This window comes from Leopardus geoffroyi, chromosome A1 (assembly GCF_018350155.1).
Source record: "Leopardus geoffroyi isolate Oge1 chromosome A1, O.geoffroyi_Oge1_pat1.0, whole genome shotgun sequence".
Classification (NCBI taxonomy): domain Eukaryota; kingdom Metazoa; phylum Chordata; class Mammalia; order Carnivora; family Felidae; genus Leopardus; species Leopardus geoffroyi.
Window position 1 is genome coordinate 187,758,726 of NC_059326.1, and position 18,739 is coordinate 187,777,464.

General features: G+C 37.0%; 1 protein-coding gene across 1 annotated transcript; it reads left to right on the forward strand.

The window, feature by feature from the left end:
• The first annotated feature begins 1,212 nt into the window (after positions 1-1,212).
• On the forward strand, positions 1,213-17,996 carry SLU7 (SLU7 homolog, splicing factor). The gene is made up of 16 exons (XM_045502897.1): positions 1,213-1,342; positions 3,230-3,415; positions 4,803-4,956; positions 5,298-5,378; positions 5,671-5,835; positions 6,727-6,795; positions 11,275-11,322; positions 11,508-11,639; positions 11,896-11,993; positions 12,416-12,483; positions 12,617-12,756; positions 13,644-13,805; positions 15,104-15,208; positions 15,366-15,437; positions 15,758-15,874; positions 16,484-17,996. The coding sequence occupies exons 2-16, from the start codon at positions 3,246-3,248 to the stop codon at positions 16,661-16,663; spliced, it is 1,761 nt and encodes a 586-aa protein (XP_045358853.1). The 5' UTR covers positions 1,213-1,342; positions 3,230-3,245; the 3' UTR covers positions 16,664-17,996.
• The last annotated feature ends 743 nt before the right edge of the window (positions 17,997-18,739 follow it).

Consider the following 18,739-nt stretch of genomic DNA (forward strand, 5'->3'; position numbering starts at 1 on the left):
CAAGCAAATTGCAATAATTGTTTTAAAAGATAAAAATAAAACATAGGTGATTCAGAGACTACTCGCTTTCAGGCCATTCTCTGATCTTTTCTATCCCTTCACCACTGCCCTGTAAAATCAAAATTAGTATTTACGTTCTTCAACTCTAGGCACTGCAAAGTTTTAATAAGAAAAAAATAGATTACGATTGGCTCCTATTGAGGCAAGGATGTTAACTATTTTCACTTTTACTGTTAAAAGCAATACATGTTGAGGCGCCTGGGTGGCTCAGTGGGTTATGCTTCCCACTGCAGCTCAGGTCATGATCTCAGGTCATGATCTCCCTGTTGATGGGTTCCAACCCCCATGGAGCTCTGTACTGACAGCTCAGAGCCTGGAGCCTCTTTTAGATTCTCTCATTCTCTCTCCTCTCTCTCTCTCTCTCTCTCTCTCTCTGCCCCTCCTGTACTGGTGCTCTCTCTCAAAAATAAATAGGCATTTAAGAAAAATTAAAAAAATAAAAGCAATACATGTTACTTTGAGGAAGAAAAGATAACAGCACAAAGAAAACACAAGAAATTCCTCCAAAATGACTGCTTATTTTCCAGTATTTTATCTTACTTCATATGTGCACTTTGAAAGGAGGGTTGGGATATCAGATACTATTGGTTTCCTTAAATAGAAATTGTTTTATAGTGGTTTTTTTTAATGGTAAAACACAAGATCACTTGGGTGCAGAAAGTCACAATTACCTATTATTAGTCCCTTATGTTCTCATAGCACCTGGTATTCCTTTCACAGCGACTTTTTACAACCGTAAATTATTTGAAATTATTTTAAGTGTCTTTTCACTCTGCATGACTAAATTCGAGGACATAAAGTCACTTTTTCTTCACCACGTCCCCAACGTGTTACACAATACGCGGCTACTAATTAATACTAATTGTAACTGCCTTTTTTTTTCCCTTAATACGTCACGAACTTCCCCATTCATTTTACAGTTCTGTAGAAAAACTTAAGCTATTGCCTTTCCTACGGACTTTTTTTTTTAACATCCTAAGATTCTGCGATTCTAAAAGAAACAATAATTCAAAAGCAGGCAACAGGAAAACAACTGCTGAAACTAACTCCCTTCACAGTCCTGGGGAGGGTGGGGGTGGCAGGAACCTCGAGATCTCGCGATTTCAACGTCGCGTGGGAGCCTGAGTTCCCTCCCCTCCACAAGATGTTAATGCGCATGTTGCCGCTCGTCCGGAAACTACCGAAGTGGCTGCCGGGAGAGGGCGGAACAATAGGAAGTAAACATTGACGGACTGATCTCGTCTCTGTCGGAAGCCTTTGGGGTCCGCTGTGGCCGGACTGGGTGAGGAAATGTGGGAATTTGGGGATCGAGAAGAAGTGAAGCTAGAAAACTCTGGAAAATAGGCTGAAGGCTCCTAATTCTTAGATATATCCTTACGGAAGTGATGAACGCCAGGTCGAGGGGGAAACGGGGATTGGGGACCGAGAAAGAAGCCGCCGTTCTAGGCCTCAGACACTTTACTTGTGCCCAGCCAGACCAGGAGTGCGTCTTCAGTGGTTTTTAGAGTATGAATTATCAGATGTTGGAGGTGCACTGTCCAGCTGTTAGGGGACAGTGTTGTTGGCGATTAGTCTGAATACCTATAAAATCTGTCAGATTTTAAAGACTTAACTTAGTTTCTCTTATATTAAGAGAAACTGCTCTTTTTTTACTGTCTTAATATGACTACTGGAATGCTTAAAATGATGTATGAGGCTGGCATTATATTTTTCTTGGACAGTGCCACATTGAAGGATTTTAAGCTTGTGCAGTAGTAGGACATGGTATGATTAAATACGTGTTTTGAAAAAATAACACTGCAGTGTGGAGAACTGATTGGAGAGACTGACAGAAGACCCATAAGAAAGGAAAGTAATAACTTACACTGAAATGGTAGCATTGAGAATAGAGAGAAGTAGATAAATTTGAGTGCTATTCAGAAGGTGAAAATAACAATACTTAGTGATGAAATAGATGTGGAGATTAGCTGGGACACATATGTAAAGGAATGAGTGGTATTTTTCATTAAGAGAGGAAACAGGGGCGCCTGGGTGGCTCAGTCGGTTAAGCGTCCGACTTCAGCTCAGGTCACGATCTCGCGGTCCGTGAGTTCGAGCCCCGCGTGGGGCTCTGGGCTGATGGCTCAGAGCCTGGAGCCTGCTTCCGATTCTATGTCTCCTTCTCTGTGTGTCCCTCCCCCGTTCATGCTCTGTCTCTCTCTGTCTCAAAAATAAATAAACGTTAAAAAAAAATTAAATAGAGAGGAAACAGTGAATAGAGATGAGATTTCATGGAGGAGATAATGAGTTTCAATTAAGATTTGTTGAGTTTAGGTATCACTAAGACCTCTAAGTGAAGATGCTATGAAGTAAGCAATTGGAATATATGTATATGAAACTCAGATAAAAGATCTGGAGAGGAGATGTAAGTTGGAGAGCCAACAGTGATATATTGTGGCTATGAAGCCTTAGAAATAGATGACCTAGTCCACTGATGGAGTCCTGAGTAATGAAAGAGACTCTAGCACTGAGCCCTGTAGAATGCGAAATCAAATAACTAGGCAGACCTAGATGAACCTGCAAAGGAGCCAGGAGCAGCAAGAGAGAGTCAAGAGAAAACAGGAGAGTATAGTGTTACTTACGCCAAGGGATAAGAATATTTCAAGAGGGAAGGAACAGAACTGAAAAATGTATAGTGGATTTAGTACATTGATCATTGATAACTTAGTGGTAATTCTTTAGAGAGGTAGGGGATGGAAGCTAAATTAGAGTGGTTGAGGAGAGAAGTAGAAGATGAGGAAATAGAGTCAGCGGATATAGATAATTCTTAAGGCATTTCGTCTTTAAGGAAAACAGGACATTGTTTACTCATGTAAGGTAATGTGTTGGTAAAGTCTGAGACACACATAGAAAGAAATTCAGGAATGTTAATGAAAGAGTCTTATGAAATTTTGAGTACATGTCTATATATTTCTCTGCATTTATAAATTAGAGTTGAGGGAGGAACTACAGATGGTAAATAGAGACTTTGTGGAGGGGAACGAGACCCTTCCCTTACAGATACTATAAGAACTTATGAAATATATAAGCCAGACTGTAGTATATGTTATTAGGATGTACTTTTAATAGTTCTACTGATGAATTCATGAAGGCCTACTTTATACTAATATGTATTTCATTCTTTTCATAGAGGGGTCCAGATAACCATGTCAGCTGCAGCTGTAGATGCAGTTAATGCGGCCCCCCTGTCGGGGTCCAAAGAAATGAGTCTGGAGGAACCAAAGAAGATGACCAGAGAGGACTGGAGAAAGAAGAAGGAGTTAGAAGAGCAGCGGAAACTGGGTAATGCTCCTGCAGAAGTTGATGAAGAAGGAAAGTAAGTTCTTTCATTATTTGCATGATCTGTTCATTCAGAATTCAGATTTATGGGGCGCCTGGGTGACTCAGTCGGTTAAGCGTCTAACTCCTGGTTTCCATTCAGGTTATGGTCTCAAGGTTTGTGAGATCGAGCCCCATGTCTGACTCTGCGCTGACCCCACGTAGAGCCTGCTTGGGATTCTCTCTTTCCCTTTCTGTTTCTGCCTTTCCCTCGTGCACATGTGCACGTGCTCTCTCTCTCTCCCTCTCTCTCAAAGTAAATAAATAAACATTTTTTAAAAATTCAAATTTATGTCCACGTAGTTGAGTAATTTTTTATCCTTTGCTTTGACAGGAAGCTATCTTTACCATTTACCTTCTTTTTGTTTTTATTATTTTATCAAATTCATATATGTAAGGTTTAATAAAAAAACATTGAAGGACTTACAATGAACAGCAGTCATCCCTTTCAACCCCTCCCACTCCTTGTTCCACCTCTGCAAATCTTACTTCTAAATCTTTCTGTTTTGAGTTTTTCTGGTTGATACTTCCACATCTCTAAATAATGTACGTACATCATTGTTTTAATCAACTCTAGACATTATTAGCTAGCTTCTTACTCTTTTATAAGACATTATTTACTAACATACATCCGTGTCTTCCATATCTATCTCCTCACTTCAGTTCTATCACTATTCTTAGTTTCTATATTGGAATTTTTTTCAATCTAAAATAAAGTATAAATTACTTTGCTTATTTTTCTTTTTTTTTTTTTCTATATTATAGAGATACCAAGCATATTCTCTTCCCTTTCCCTCCCACTGCATTATCTCTGGCCTTAGAGTCTATAAAGGCTACCTTTGTAATTGTAATATCAACTATTTTCAAACTTTTTTCCTTTTTTACATGTTTATTTATTTTTGAGAGAGAGAGGGAGACAGCATGAGTAAGCACAAGTGGGAAGAAGTGGAGAGAGAAGGAGAGAATCCCAAGCAAGGTCCACATTGTTAGCACAGAGCCCTGTGCAAGGCTCGATCTCATGAACTGTGAGATCATGACCTGAGCCAAAATCAAGAGTCAGACGCTTAACCAACTGAGCCACCCAAGCACCCCTCAAACTTTATTCTTTTTTTTTTTTTTTTTTTTTAACATTTATTTATTTTTGAGACGGATAGAGACAGAGCATGAACAGGGGAGGGTCAGAGAGAGAGGGAGACACAGAATCCGAAACAGTCTCCAGGCTCTGAGCTGTCAGCCCAGACCCCAATGTGGGGCTCGAACTCACGGACCGTGAGATCATGACCTGAGCCGAAGTTGGACGCCCAACCGACTGAGCCACCCAGGCGCCCCCAAACTTTATTCTTTAAAAATATATATATATATTTTTTTTTTTTTTTTAATTACAGAGACATCAACCCTCATATACCTCAGTATATTTCTTCAGTGCCATGGTATATTGATCCATCAAAAAGACCTACTTTAAAGCACCAGAGACCACAACCAGAGAAACAGAAGCAATACAGCTCATCTGGAGAATGGTACAAGAGGGGTGTAAAAGAGGTATGTGGGCAACTTTTATATATATCCTTTTGGAAATGGAGATTTTATTTTAAGAACTTCATATCAGAACCTTCGATACTATGTTAAATTGAAACAGATTATATAATCTTTTACCTGGGATTAAAATTCACAATACATACTATTTTAGTCTGTGTTTTCTTTTATAAATTTTGTGTTGCTAAAGTACTTAATTTTCTCATTTATAAAGTATGGAGACTCTAACTCGTTTTTCTCTTAATGAGTCAGTCACTTCATTAGATAATATAGTAGTGAGAGCCAAAATTATTTCTAATTTATTCAGATAATTAGAATATTTTGTTTTTCTTTATATCCATTTATAGAATTCCATAACTACTAAGTACCGCAAGGGAGCATGTGAAAATTGTGGGGCCATGACACACAAAAAGAAAGACTGCTTTGAGGTAAGCTCACCTTTGAGAATTTTAGAAACTTGTCAGAGTCTCTTTTATTCTTCCTTGTCAGATTAATTCTATTTTTCTAAAATTACCTAAATTTTGGTACAAGTTAAAAAAAAAATTAATTTGAGTGAAATTAGATTAGCACCATCAGAATTTACTGCTGGGAGAGTAACTGATAACTGAACAGACCATAAACTCCCATGGTGTGTTTATGCTTGCTTTGTAAAGGTCATCTGAAATTTTCCTCTGGGCTACAGGAACTTAGGGAAAGACTTTATTTTATTTTATTTCCCAGAGACCTAGGCGAGTTGGAGCAAAATTTACAGGTACTAATATAGCTCCAGATGAGCATGTCCAGCCCCAGCTGATGTTTGATTATGATGGGAAGAGGGACCGGTGGAATGGCTACAATCCAGAGGAACACATGAAAATTGTAGAAGAATACGCCAAAGTTGATCTGGTGAGCAAAGTTCCCTGCTTTCCCACACTCCTTAAAGAATGTACATTTTGCTGTATCACTGGTTTAGCAACTCTATTTTTTGTCTTCAAGCAATATAAAAATGGTAGCATTTTTATAATAGTAGTAGTAGGCCTAATGGAATAGTGAAGATGAAGTGGGCTAGCCCTATTGGCAGCAGTGTCTTATTTGATTCTTATATTGTTTTTTGATTCCTGAGGTTGCAGAAGATATTGGAAGCATGAGAACAGATTAGTATCTAAAGCTTTTGGCTTTTTAAGGTTATAAACTCTTGCCCCCCCCGTACACACACACACTGCATCTTGCCCATGGACCTATTTTTACCGTTGTCTCGCATAGCATTTGAGAGAGGTGAGAGGGGAATAGGATAACTCATTTCAGAAAATCGAATTTTATTTTAATTCAACTTCAGTTTTTTTCTGTTATGATTTTACCTACACATCCCCATTCCTTAAAATCCATAGTCATACTGCCTTTTTCTTTTTTTTAAGTAGAGTTTACATTTAAAAATCATGGGATTTCGTATAATGTAAGTTTCATCTATTCTTGAACAATGATATGGTAATCCTGGGTCTGCCTGGCAAGAGTCAGTCATCTGGAGTCAGGTGACAGCTGCTCCTTCTGGACTTAGCTTGTTCTCTGCAGTTTAATCACTGCTGCTGTTTGGCTCAGTTTATATTAATGCCTGGTTCAAACAGGAGTTTGTAACTCCTGTTTAGAAACCATATATCTGGAGCTACAAGAAATCCCAAAGAGACGACCTTGTTTAGTGAACTTCCTGAATGCAATAAATTTGTTGACTTTAAATATAAAAAAACTAAATGTTCATTTGAATGTTGTAAAGTTAATTTCAAATGTTTCCTTTTTTATTAGGCAAAACGAACACTGAAAGCCCAGAAACTCCAAGAAGAATTAGCCTCAGGGAAATTAGTGGAACAAGCTGTAAGTAATAAAAATGATCAATAAAAAAATTCAAACTCTTAGTAAACAAAAACGAAAATTGAAACAAGAATTCATTTTATCTCTCCAGTTAGAAAAGATTTTAGCAGGGGCGCCAGAGTGGCTCAGTCAGTTAAGCATCCAACTTCAGCTCAGGTCGTGATCTCTCACGGTTCATGATTTCGAGCCCCACATTCAACTATCTGCTGTCAGCACAAAGCCCACTTCAGATACTCTGGCTCCCTCTCCCCTGTGTGCACATGCTCGCTCTCTCTCTCTCTCTCTCTTCTCTCCTCTCCTCTCCTCTCTCTTCTCTCTTCTCTCTTCTCTCTCTCTGTCTCTCGCAAAAACAAAATAAACATTAAAAAAAAAAAACAACAAGATTTTAGGGACAGAGAAGTGCTATTGAGAGGAAAGAGTAAAACTGGCACTCATACCATTCATGAGAATATACCTTGACACAATCATTTTGTAAAGAATGTTGCCATAAAATATTTATATACGTTTTCTGGAATTAAATTAGTAGATCTTTCAATCCTAAAGAATTTTCTAGTAATCAGGAGAAAATCATATATGCAAAGATGTTCATTGTAGCACTTTTTAAGATAGCAAGAAATTGAAATAGCTTAAATAGGAATGGGGAATTGGTGAAGTAAACTGTCCTGCATCTGCATGATAGAATGGGGCATGGCTCTTTTTTTAAAATTTTTTTTAATGTTTATTTTTGAGAGAGACAAAGCGTGAGCAGGCAAGGGGCAGAGAGAGAGAGAGACACAGAATCTGAAACAGGCTCCAGGCTCTGAGCTGTCGGCACAGAGCCCGACGTGAGGCTTGAACTTATGAACCACGGGATCATGACCTGAGTCGAAGTCAGATGCTCAACCGACTGAGCCACCCAGGCGCCCCTGGGGCATAGCTCTTAAAATCTTTATAACAACAGTGGGTAACACTTACATTTAAATAACACATGAAAAAATATTGTAATACCACATAGGAAAAAAGATAAGAATACTAATTCTCATCCGGTGTAGAATTAGTAAATTTTTCTTTGTATTTTTACTATTGCTTTCTACATTTTCCATAATGACTATAATAATTTTATAGGTGAATAAAACAAAATTTTTGACTAAAAAAATTTTATAGTAAAAAGATGTATTGTAGCCAATTTTTTATTCATGACAACTTAATAGTTAATGTATATTATGCTTATTAAAAGTTTTTTTTTTTTTTTTAACAAATTTATGGCACACACAAAAAACATTTGGAGTTTAAATTTCTAAAAGGAATTCTTGCCAAGTATGAATTAGAAACAGACCTAAGTAAGCACCAAGCGAACAGTCCCTGAGGCCACTTAGCGAACAGTCCCTGAGGCTCACAGCACAGGTTAACAGATAGATGCTAAAATCCAGCTCTGTCCTTGGCTAGCTAGGTGATTGTAGAAAAATTAATTTGCTTCTCTGAGCCTCAGTTTGTCATCTCTCAAACAGAGATAACATGTACCCTTCAGGAGGTTTAGCATTCATATCACATAGTAAGTAAACATTTGGTAATTCATAACTGTTGTTACCACCAATTCTGGAAAAAGGAAAATGGCCTGTTTCTTTTGTTCTGATATATTCTCTGTTGTTTATCGTAAACATAGTATAATTTAGTTCCCCAGTAAGCATACTTAAATGTATACAGGGAACTGATGATTTTTGACCACTTCAGTACTTGGATATTAACTACATACATAGGAGAAAAGTCTACTGTAGAGATTGAACTTTCTGTACAGCATTATAAATTTTTTTGTTATTGAACTCGCAACTTGTGGGAATTCCAAAAAACAATTATTTTTTTTAAAAAACAGAAGTGCCTGGATGTCTTAGTTGGTTAAGCATCCAACTCTTGACTTTGGCTCAGGTCATGATCTCACAGATCATGAGATCAAGTCCTGTGTCAGGCTCTGTGCTAATAACACAGAGCCTACTTGGTATTCTTTCTTTCTCTCTCTCTCTCTCTCTCTCTCTGCCCCATCCCTGCTCATGTACACTCTCTTCTCTCTCTCTCTCTCAAAATAAATAAATAAACTTAAAAAATAAAACAAAAAATGGGCACCTAGGCAGCTCAGTTGGTTAAGTGTCTGACTCTTGATTTCAGCTGAGGTCATAATCCCAGGGTCATGGGATCGAGCCCGACACCAGGCTCCACACTCCACACTGAGTGTAGAGCCTGCTTAAGATTCTCTCTGTCTCTCTGCCCCTCTCCTCCTCTCTTATTCTCTAAACCAAAAATAAAAATCACTGAAGAACATTTAAAAGAACACATAATTCTGGGACGCCTGGCTGCCTCAGTCATTAAGGCTTGTGACTCTTTATCTCAGGCTTGTGAGTTCGAACCCCATGTTGGGTGTAGAAGTTACTTAAAAAATGAAATCTTTATTTAAAAAAAAGATTCTGAAAGTAACACATATGCAGTGAAAGAAATTTTAGAAAAATTATAAGGAAGAAAGTCAGTATCTCCTATTTTAACTATTAACATTTTGAGGTAGGCCTTTCTAGGTCCCACTCCACCTACCCCCATATATCTATATATGTGTGTAATGATAATACAACTTGTTTTTTATGTGGATTTCATCTTTGCATACTTAATTATCACCTCTTTCAGTTAAACGATAGAGGCAATGAGATCATGTTTTCTGTGTAATTTAATAAATATAGACCTATTTATTTTTATATAAATTCACATGGTATTATATAAAACTCAAAGTAATTTAAGAAGATATGCAGTAAAAAGTCTCCCATCCTTGCCACCATTCATCCTATCTCAAAACCTCACCACCCCCCCATAATCTGTTTTTCTTGTGGATACTTTCAGAGTTTCTTACGTAAATACAAACAAAAACAAATATATAATGTTATTCCCATCTCTTTCTCCCTTTTTAACAGCAAAAAAAAATAACAGCAAAAAAGAAAGGAGGGTAGCAAATTATATGTTTTTTTCCTGCAGATTGAATAGAATCACTTCCACGGTTTTTTGGGGGAGGGGGGAGAGTTCAAGCATGAGCAGGGGAAGGGCAGAGGAAAAGAGAGAGAGAGAGAGAGAGAGAGAGAGAGAGAAAATCCTAGGTAGGCTCCATACCCAGTGTGGAGCCAGGAATGGGCTCAGTCTCATGACTGTGAGATTATGACCTCAGCTGAAACCAAGAGTTGGACACCTAACTGACTGAGTCACCGAGGTGCCCCAGATAGAATCACCTTAATGGATGTTCAGTGTTCATCAAGTACAGTAATGTATATAACCAATTATCTATTATTAAGTTGATTTTCTTCCCAAATTTTTGATACTATATACGACACTATAAATCACATTCTTGTACATCTCTCTTTATATAATTGATGTATTATTCCCTTAGAGTAAATTCCTTAATGTGTAGTTGTTGACACAGTGTTTTATTTAATATTTTGGTGTCATATCACTTAGATACCATTCAGGAGAGCTGCTCAAATTTATGCTCTCACCAATATATTGTATATGTATCTATATCTATCATTCTATTTATATAGGGAGAATAGATAGATAGATAGATAGATAGATAGATAGATAGATAGATAGATTCACACACACATATATTTCCATATTCCCCCACTATACTATAAGGTACTCTTTAACCTTTGAAGATTTTTAAAGGGACATGATAAAATACTGATTACTTTGGTATAGGCATTTTGTAGAATTAGAGAAAATCCTGACCAGTTGCTAATGAAGAAAGAGTATCTTTGTGCCAAGGATCTCACCCTTCTTAAATTACAGTATGGTGTCATCTGAGTAGATTCCTTCATTGCCTAAATTTTACATAAGCTGTTCTGGTTCTAAAGATACTTATTACATGATCCTGTAACATTTTCTTTTTGGACTTGATAGAAAACTAGTAAGGTTTAGCAAAAATGGTGTCTAAAGGTTAACATATAAGAAATGAATATATATTGATTACATTGGTCATCTTGATGTTCCTTCTACCCTTGTGTGATTATAATCCTGTATCATTGAAAATTCTCTAGAAATGTACTGGCTTTGTAGACAGTCTGATAAAATTATTCATAAGTACATACTTGTATTCAGAACTTATGTGTTCATTACAATGAGAAATAGGAAGATTTGTTCAGTTAGATTTAAGTTATATTATTTTACCTAAGTATTTAACATGTGAATCAATAGGGGCTTCTGGGTGGCTCAGTCAGTTAAGCATCCAACTTCAGCTCAGGTCATGATCTCACACTTCATGAGTGTGAGCCCTGCATCAGGCTCTGTGCTGACAGCTTGGAGCCTGGAGCCTGCTTTGGATTCTCTGTCTCCCTCTCTGCCCCTCCCCTGCTTGTGCTTGCTGTAACTCTCTCTCTCTGAAAACTAAACATTAAAAAAATGATAATAAAAAAATAAAGTGTGAATCAGTAGATTCAGTGGAATAAAATTACAAATTCTTTTTCTTCTTGCATAATGCAGAATTCTCCAAAACACCAGTGGGGAGAAGAGGAACCAAATTCTCAAACGGTAATAAATACTTGCCTTGTCTGGCAAATTTTTCAATTTCTGATGGCTAATGGCTAATAACAATAACTAATAATAATAGCTTTAAGGAATATAACTGAATAAGAGTTGGATTAAAGGAAAGGAAGAACTAGATGCTGCTCTTTTTTTTCTTATAATTTGTTTTTCCCTCTTTCCACTTCCTTCAGGAAAAAGATCATAATAGTGAAGATGAGGATGAAGATAAATACGCAGATGACATTGACATGCCTGGACAGAACTTTGACTCTAAGAGGCGAATTACTGTCCGGAATCTCAGGATTCGAGAAGATATTGCAAAAGTAAGCCTTGCCAACTTAACATACACACTCAAAAAATATTTGTCTTCCCACCCCAAGTTTTGTCTACTCATCTGGTATCTGGACAGTATATAGGTAATATAGTCATTCCAAGATTAGGTATCATTCTGTATTTTATCTTCTGTACCCGGAAATGTATACACACAATTGATCGTGATTGACTCATCTGCCTAGTGTGCTGAAATCTTTTTTGACAGAAGTAAACATTAATGCAGTCTTAAACCATTTTCCCTTCTAGTATTTGCGGAATTTAGATCCAAATTCTGCTTACTATGATCCCAAAACTAGAGCGATGAGAGAGAATCCCTATGCCAATGCAGGAAAGAATCCAGATGAGTAAGTATCAAGTTAAATGTATAGATTTTGGGGTGCCTGGGTGGCTCAGTCAGTTAAGCATCCAACTTCAGCTCAGGTCATGACCTCACGGTCTCTGGGTTTGAGCCCGGCATCAGGCTCTGTGCTGACAGCTCAGCTCAGAGCCTGGAGTCTGCTTCATATTCTGTGTCTCCCTCTCTCTGTTCCTCCCATGCTTGCACTCTGTCTCTCTCTGTCTCTCTCTCTCTCTCTCTCTCAAAAATAAGTAAACATTAAAAAATAGAGAGATTTCAAGGTAGGGTGGGGGTGAGGGGAGAGTTTTTAATCATAAAACTGAATCTGAGTTAAAATAAACATCATCTATGGTTGGGTCAGAAAAGAATGAACTTTCCTTAAAGAAAGCAATTTCTGAAACAACTTGTTTTTTAAATTTGCATTTACAGAGTGAGCTATGCAGGGGATAACTTCGTTAGATACACAGGAGATACCATTTCAATGGCTCAGACACAGTGTAAGTGTTTGCTCTAAGTCAAGGTATTTTTATAAGCTCAAAAGAAATTTGGGGGCATTTTTAAAAGTTTGTTTTTAACAAGCATGCAATAAACGTAGCTGACAAGTCATTAAAATGTCTTTGATTATTGTAGTGTTTGCTTGGGAAGCCTATGACAAGGGATCTGAAGTGCATCTGCAGGCTGATCCTACAAAACTAGAGCTGTTGTACAAGTCCTTCAAAGTCAAAAAAGAGGACTTCAAGGAACAGCAGAAAGAAAGCATCCTGGAAAAGGTAATTTTGACCAAAATGCTTAAAAAAAGAATGTTCGTTAAAGAGAAATGACTAGTTAATGATCATTCAATTTACATTTGGAATACAATGCACACAAAGTCCCTTTTAGTTTGTTAGGAACAGTCCTACCCTCACATTGACTTGAAATCAAGTGTATACATTATCAGTTTAGCTGTATCAGGAAGCTTTTGCAGGAAAACAACAACAACAACAAAAACATAGCAGTTTAAAAGAAACATTGGTTATTTCTGACGATTTTGTATGTCAGCTGGGTCTCCTGGTCTGGGCCTGCCCATCTGAAGCTGGATGATCTAGAATGGCTTCATTCTGGTCTCTAGCAGTTAGTAGGCTAATTGTCCTAAGAGACCTCATCTGGAACAGCTCATGTCTGCCCAGGGTGGGCTCTCCTCCTTTGGTAGGCTAGTCCAGCCTCATATGGCATTCTTGGGGTACCAGAGACTAGCAACAAAAATATGCCCCACTGCACAAGTGCTTTCCAGGCCTTTGCTTGCATCACATTTGCCCAGTTTCCCACAGGCCTGAACAAGTAACATGGCCAGGCCCAGATTCAGAGTTGGAGAAACAGACTGTCATTCTCTTGAGGGGAAGAGTAGCAAAGTCATGTGGCAAACGGGCACACATACAAGGTTAAGAGGAATTGATGGCCATTTGGTAATCTGCCACGCTCAACGCATAAATAACAACTGAAACATCTTTTATTTGCCTATAAAAATCATGTGGCTTTTTCTTTTTCACTGTACTTTGTATAACAGAGCCCATAAAAAATATTCCTTTCATGTTTCTGATTAGAAACAAACTCATCAATAGAGATTTGAATGCAAACCTTTGCTGTAAAATGTATTTAATAATGTTCAATGTTCTTTTAGTATGGTGGCCAAGAACACTTGGATGCCCCTCCAGCTGAATTGCTTTTAGCTCAGACTGAAGACTATGTGGAGTACTCAAGACATGGGACAGTCATCAAAGGACAGGAGAGGGCTGTCGCCTGCTCTAAGTATGAGGAGGATGTGAAGATCCACAATCACACAGTATGTGTTAAACTAGAACCATCTGGTGTCCTTGTTAGCATTTTTCTCTGAGTTATATTTTCTTTTTACAGCTTCATAGCGAATCATTGTTGGGCTTGTTTTCCTTTTTTTTTTTTTACATTTTAATTTTATTTTATGAAATTTTTCTAAAAATACAAAAACTTTAGAATACTATTATGTTCACCCACATACCCACCACCTAGACTCAGAAATATTTTGCATGTTGCCATATATGTTTTGTCTGGACAGAGGGAGGGGTATATGCATGCTGGTATATACATATACCCACATATATATATTTGTATCTTTTTTTTTTTTTACTAAAATACTTGAAAATTACAGATATTATGATATTTCACTGATAGACACTATATCATGTATTTCCTAAAATTAAGGATATTCTCCTACATTATCACACTTTAGAAAATTAACATGGACTCCTTAATATCCTCTAATCTGTAATTCTTAATCACATTACCAAAATATACACAAAAATGCCTTTAAATAGGTGGTTTGTTTTTGCTTTTGTTTTTGTTTTGAGTCAGAATCCAATCAAAGTTTATTTTGGTTGTTATGTCTCTTTTTCTCTATCTCCCTCTATCGAAACTCCCCTTTTTCAGGACAGTGACTCCTAAACAGATCAGGACAGTTATTTTGTAAACTCACATTCTATTTTGACTGGTTCAGTTACTTGTATGATATCATACGAGTTATTCCTCTATCCTCTGTATTTCCTATAAACAAATTCAGATCTAAAGACTTGACTAAAGTTAAATATTTTAACAAGAACATAAGTGATACAGTGTAATTCATACTGTATCACATTATAAAACACGTGTACCCAAACTACAATTGTCTAAGTTGGATCAAAAACAGAACTACCTATAGGAGCCAGGCTACTAAATCATATATGAGTGAAGTGACTCAGGCAAATTATACAAACTAGAGAACACAAACCCTGTCTGAAAGGGGCATCCACTGGTCAGCAGCAGCCAGTTCTTGCCAAGTAGGAATGTGGGCCCAGAATTTCCCAGTCCTTCTTAATTTTTAAAGAGAAGTCAGATATCCTAATTTTTTTTTAAAGTTTTAGGAATAAAATGTAAGACCATTATAATTTAATGCCTGCTTGTCACACTTGAGAGCAGGCCACCTTGTCCCTATTAGCTAGCCCTGGAATCCCCATAAGTTTCCTCCCAAGTTAACCTTTCAAAGGACTGTATTATTTTATGCTCATATCAACAGTATATGAGAGTCCCTAGTTTCAGGTTCCTTTTTAAGTAACAGCTCTCTCTCTGCAGCATATCTGGGGATCTTACTGGAAAGAAGGCCGATGGGGATACAAATGCTGTCACTCCTTTTTCAAGTATTCCTATTGCACTGGAGAAGCTGGGAAGGAGATTGCTGTAAGTAATTGTGCTCTAGTTATTGCAAGTGGAAAACAACAAAAGTTCTTAAGTCAGAATCTGTATGAAACATATTTCTCATGTTTCAAATTTTAACTTTTTCTTCAATGATCGGTAACTATGATTACTCAAGTCAAATGACTATATTTTCCCACAGAATTCAGAGGAATGTATTATAAATGATATAACTGGAGAAGAATCTGTAAAAAAACCTCAAACACTCATGGAGGTAAGTCTATAATCATTTGTCCTGAATTTTTTTTTAATGTTTATTTATTTTTGAGAGAATGTGCGCATGCACGGGGAGAGGGAGAGAGGGGAACAGAGGATCCGAAACGGGCTTTGTGCTATCAGCAGAGATCCCAATGCAGGGCTCAAACTCATGAACTGTGAGATCATGATCTGAGGCTGAAGTGAGACACTTAACTGACTGAGCCACCCAGCACCCCATGTGTCCAAAAATTTTAAGTGCTGGAGGGCAGACTTCAAAATTTGCACCAGAACTTTGTTTTTGCATTAATAACCCTATATTTCAATCCTCCCTATCAGATGCATCAGGAAAAACTAAAAGAAGATAAAAAGAAGAAAAAGAAGAAGAAGAAGAAGCATCGAAAGAGCAGTTCAGATAGTGATGATGAAGAAAAGAAACATGAAAAATTGAAAAAGGTACTTTATGAAGTCAGAGCAATGACAGTATTCTTTATTTGTAGGGACCTTAATAAATTATCTAGTCCTGTCTCCAAGCTCATTTTAAAAATCCCAAGTCCGGGTGATTTGCTCAGGTCACCTTGTATCAGGCCTAGAATGCAAATGGAGATTTTTTTGTCTTAGTATTGCCTGCTTCTCAGAATGTTTGATAAAAATCACTAATGTACAGAAGAAATGTTCTTTGTAAAGCTGTTCTTTAGAGTTACTGACATATGTCCAGAAAGAATTGCCTTCTAGCTCTAAAATTTGTGTCAGCAAGTCCTTGGGAAAAGTCAGAGTTGTAGTTTCCACCAGAAGTATCAGTTTTGGACTTAGGTTAGTAAAGTGAATCTCATTGAATCTTTGTTATTAAGTAAAAATTTTTTAACATTGAAAACGTGGTAGACTATTTCCTGCTGTATGAAAATATTGTATCAGCCATACAGTGATTGTAGCTTGAAGGTAGTCTGGCTGACTCTCAAGCTCTTTCAGATAATCTAGGTTTTTCATATAGCAGTTTACATTTCAGTGGGGTCTTTTGGTACTCTGCTACTATTGGTGGTACTCATGTTTTTTCTTTCACTGTAGGCCCTGAATGCAGAGGAAGCCCGCCTTCTTCACGTCAAGGAGATTATGCAGATTGATGAGAGGAAGCGGCCTTACAATAGCATATATGAAACTCGGGAACCCACTGAAGAGGAAATGGAGGCCTATAGAATGAAACGTCAGAGGCCGGATGACCCCATGGCCTCCTTCCTTGGACAGTAGTAGCTAGTTATAGACAGTCACCCAAGATAGACACATAGATACATTCTTTTCAGCTTCTTGCTGATAATTGTAGGTGGAAAACCCCTTGACTACTCTTTTTGCTGCCTGACTTTAATAAAGCTTCCAGAAGTCCTTTAGTAAATTCATTTCTTTGTACACCGAAGAAACAAGAAAAACAAAGAGCAATTCATTAAGTGTAAAGATTTTTTTTCCAATTTTATATTAGGTGATGTGGAAAGAGGCCTTGGCTCTTTACCTAGCAAGAATGTCTTCTACTCAACATTATTAAGGCTTAAACTTTATCTCCACAATTCATATGGCCCCTTACCTAGTTAACACACATTTTGAAGGCAGATTACTCTTTCTCAAAATCAGGGTTTCATTTTTTCAAATTATTAGTAACTATAATGATAGTTATTTGAGAATCCTTTGTTTTTGCCTTCTAAGGTTTCCCTGGTCTGAAACTAAAAAAATTATTCTATCTTGGGTTTTGGGTTACTGAAAGGAAACCTGTAGAACATATGAGTAACTTTATCTCCCATGTCAATCTGTATAGTAATAATTCTGTTTTCTACTTGGTTATAAAATTTTTATTTTTAAAATATTTCCTTGTACCTTACATCCAGAATAACAGAAAAATAATATTTTGTCATCTTTGAGCCAGTGTTGTGATGGTCTTTTATCATTCTGGACTTGAGCCTTTAAACACAGAAATCCTTTCCTCTATCATAGAAAATACAGTTTGTGATACTATTTGTTGCTTTAATTGTGATTGCTTTTATGTAAAAATCATGAATATTAAATTTTAAAAGATTGTAGAATATCCATTATACCTAATATCTATAGTAAGCAGGTGTCTGTAAAATTTGCAAAAAGCAAAACCTGAAGTTGAAGGTTTCTTCAAAGAATTATAAGGATAGCTTGTAGGGCTATTAATAACTGAGACCGCCATGATCCTCAGGCCTCTTCTAAGACCATCATGAAAATAATACTGACAGAGTGGGCTCAATGAAAACAGCCTGTTTCAAACCCCTGATAGAAGTACATTGGCTTTTTAACAGCTCACCAAAACTGATTAGGATACAGCTTTAAGTTACCATCTCAGAGATAGTAACAATCGAATCGTCAAGTACTATGAATATAGTGTGTAGATGCAGACTACTGTGCAATTAAAAAAGCAATGCAAATGGAGGTAATTCTTAACCTATTTCAAGAAAGTCAATGACTTATGTGTTCATATTCCTATCTTACTATGGGGTGGCTCCATAAAGTGACAATGTCTATTTTGTATTTTATTTATCTTTTGGTAATAAAGATACATAATTAGAATACTTAACTGAGTGGTTTGTAGCATTATTTCAAATATTTAACAGAAAAGCAGTTTATGGGACTGTCAGGGGGCTTAGCTTCTTTAATTTTGAATTAAAAAATTTCAGGATCTTTTTAAGTCAAAAAATGTGTCACCTGACTTTTCTGGGTCTCTGTTCCCTCTTCCATGAAACCTAATTTACTGATTTTAGGAAGAATTCTATAATATCTGAACTCACATCTTATTTCTTCATTTTGGAAAAAAGATAACACCTGGAACATGATTCATTATGTGAACTTTGATTTTATTTCCCTAATAGCTGCCTGTTGAGTGTTGGAACTGTGTACTGTAATTTTTGTATATTATCTCTGCAAAAGAACTTCATGGACTAATGGATAATCTCTCTATTTTATAATAAGCACAAGGGCTTAATTAGTCCAGGTAGCTTGCTCAGGTCCTGATAAGTAAAAGTGTTAGGGCCAGGACATAAAGCCAAGTATCTATTGACTCTAAAGCCTACTCCTTTCTCTAGTACTTAAAGCCCTGCTTTCTGGACCAGAAAGACTGGTCTTTTGCAGTTTCTTCTGTTGACAGAAACCTCAAGCAGGCTTCAGTCTACCAGGTTCACCCTGAACACCTGAAAATGACGCCATCTATCCCACATTCTCTGATACTATCCCTTTCCCCAGCCTTAATGGGATGCTTCTAACAAGACTGACTATAGAAAGATTATTAAATTGTTCTTTAAGTTTGTCACAATTCTGGAA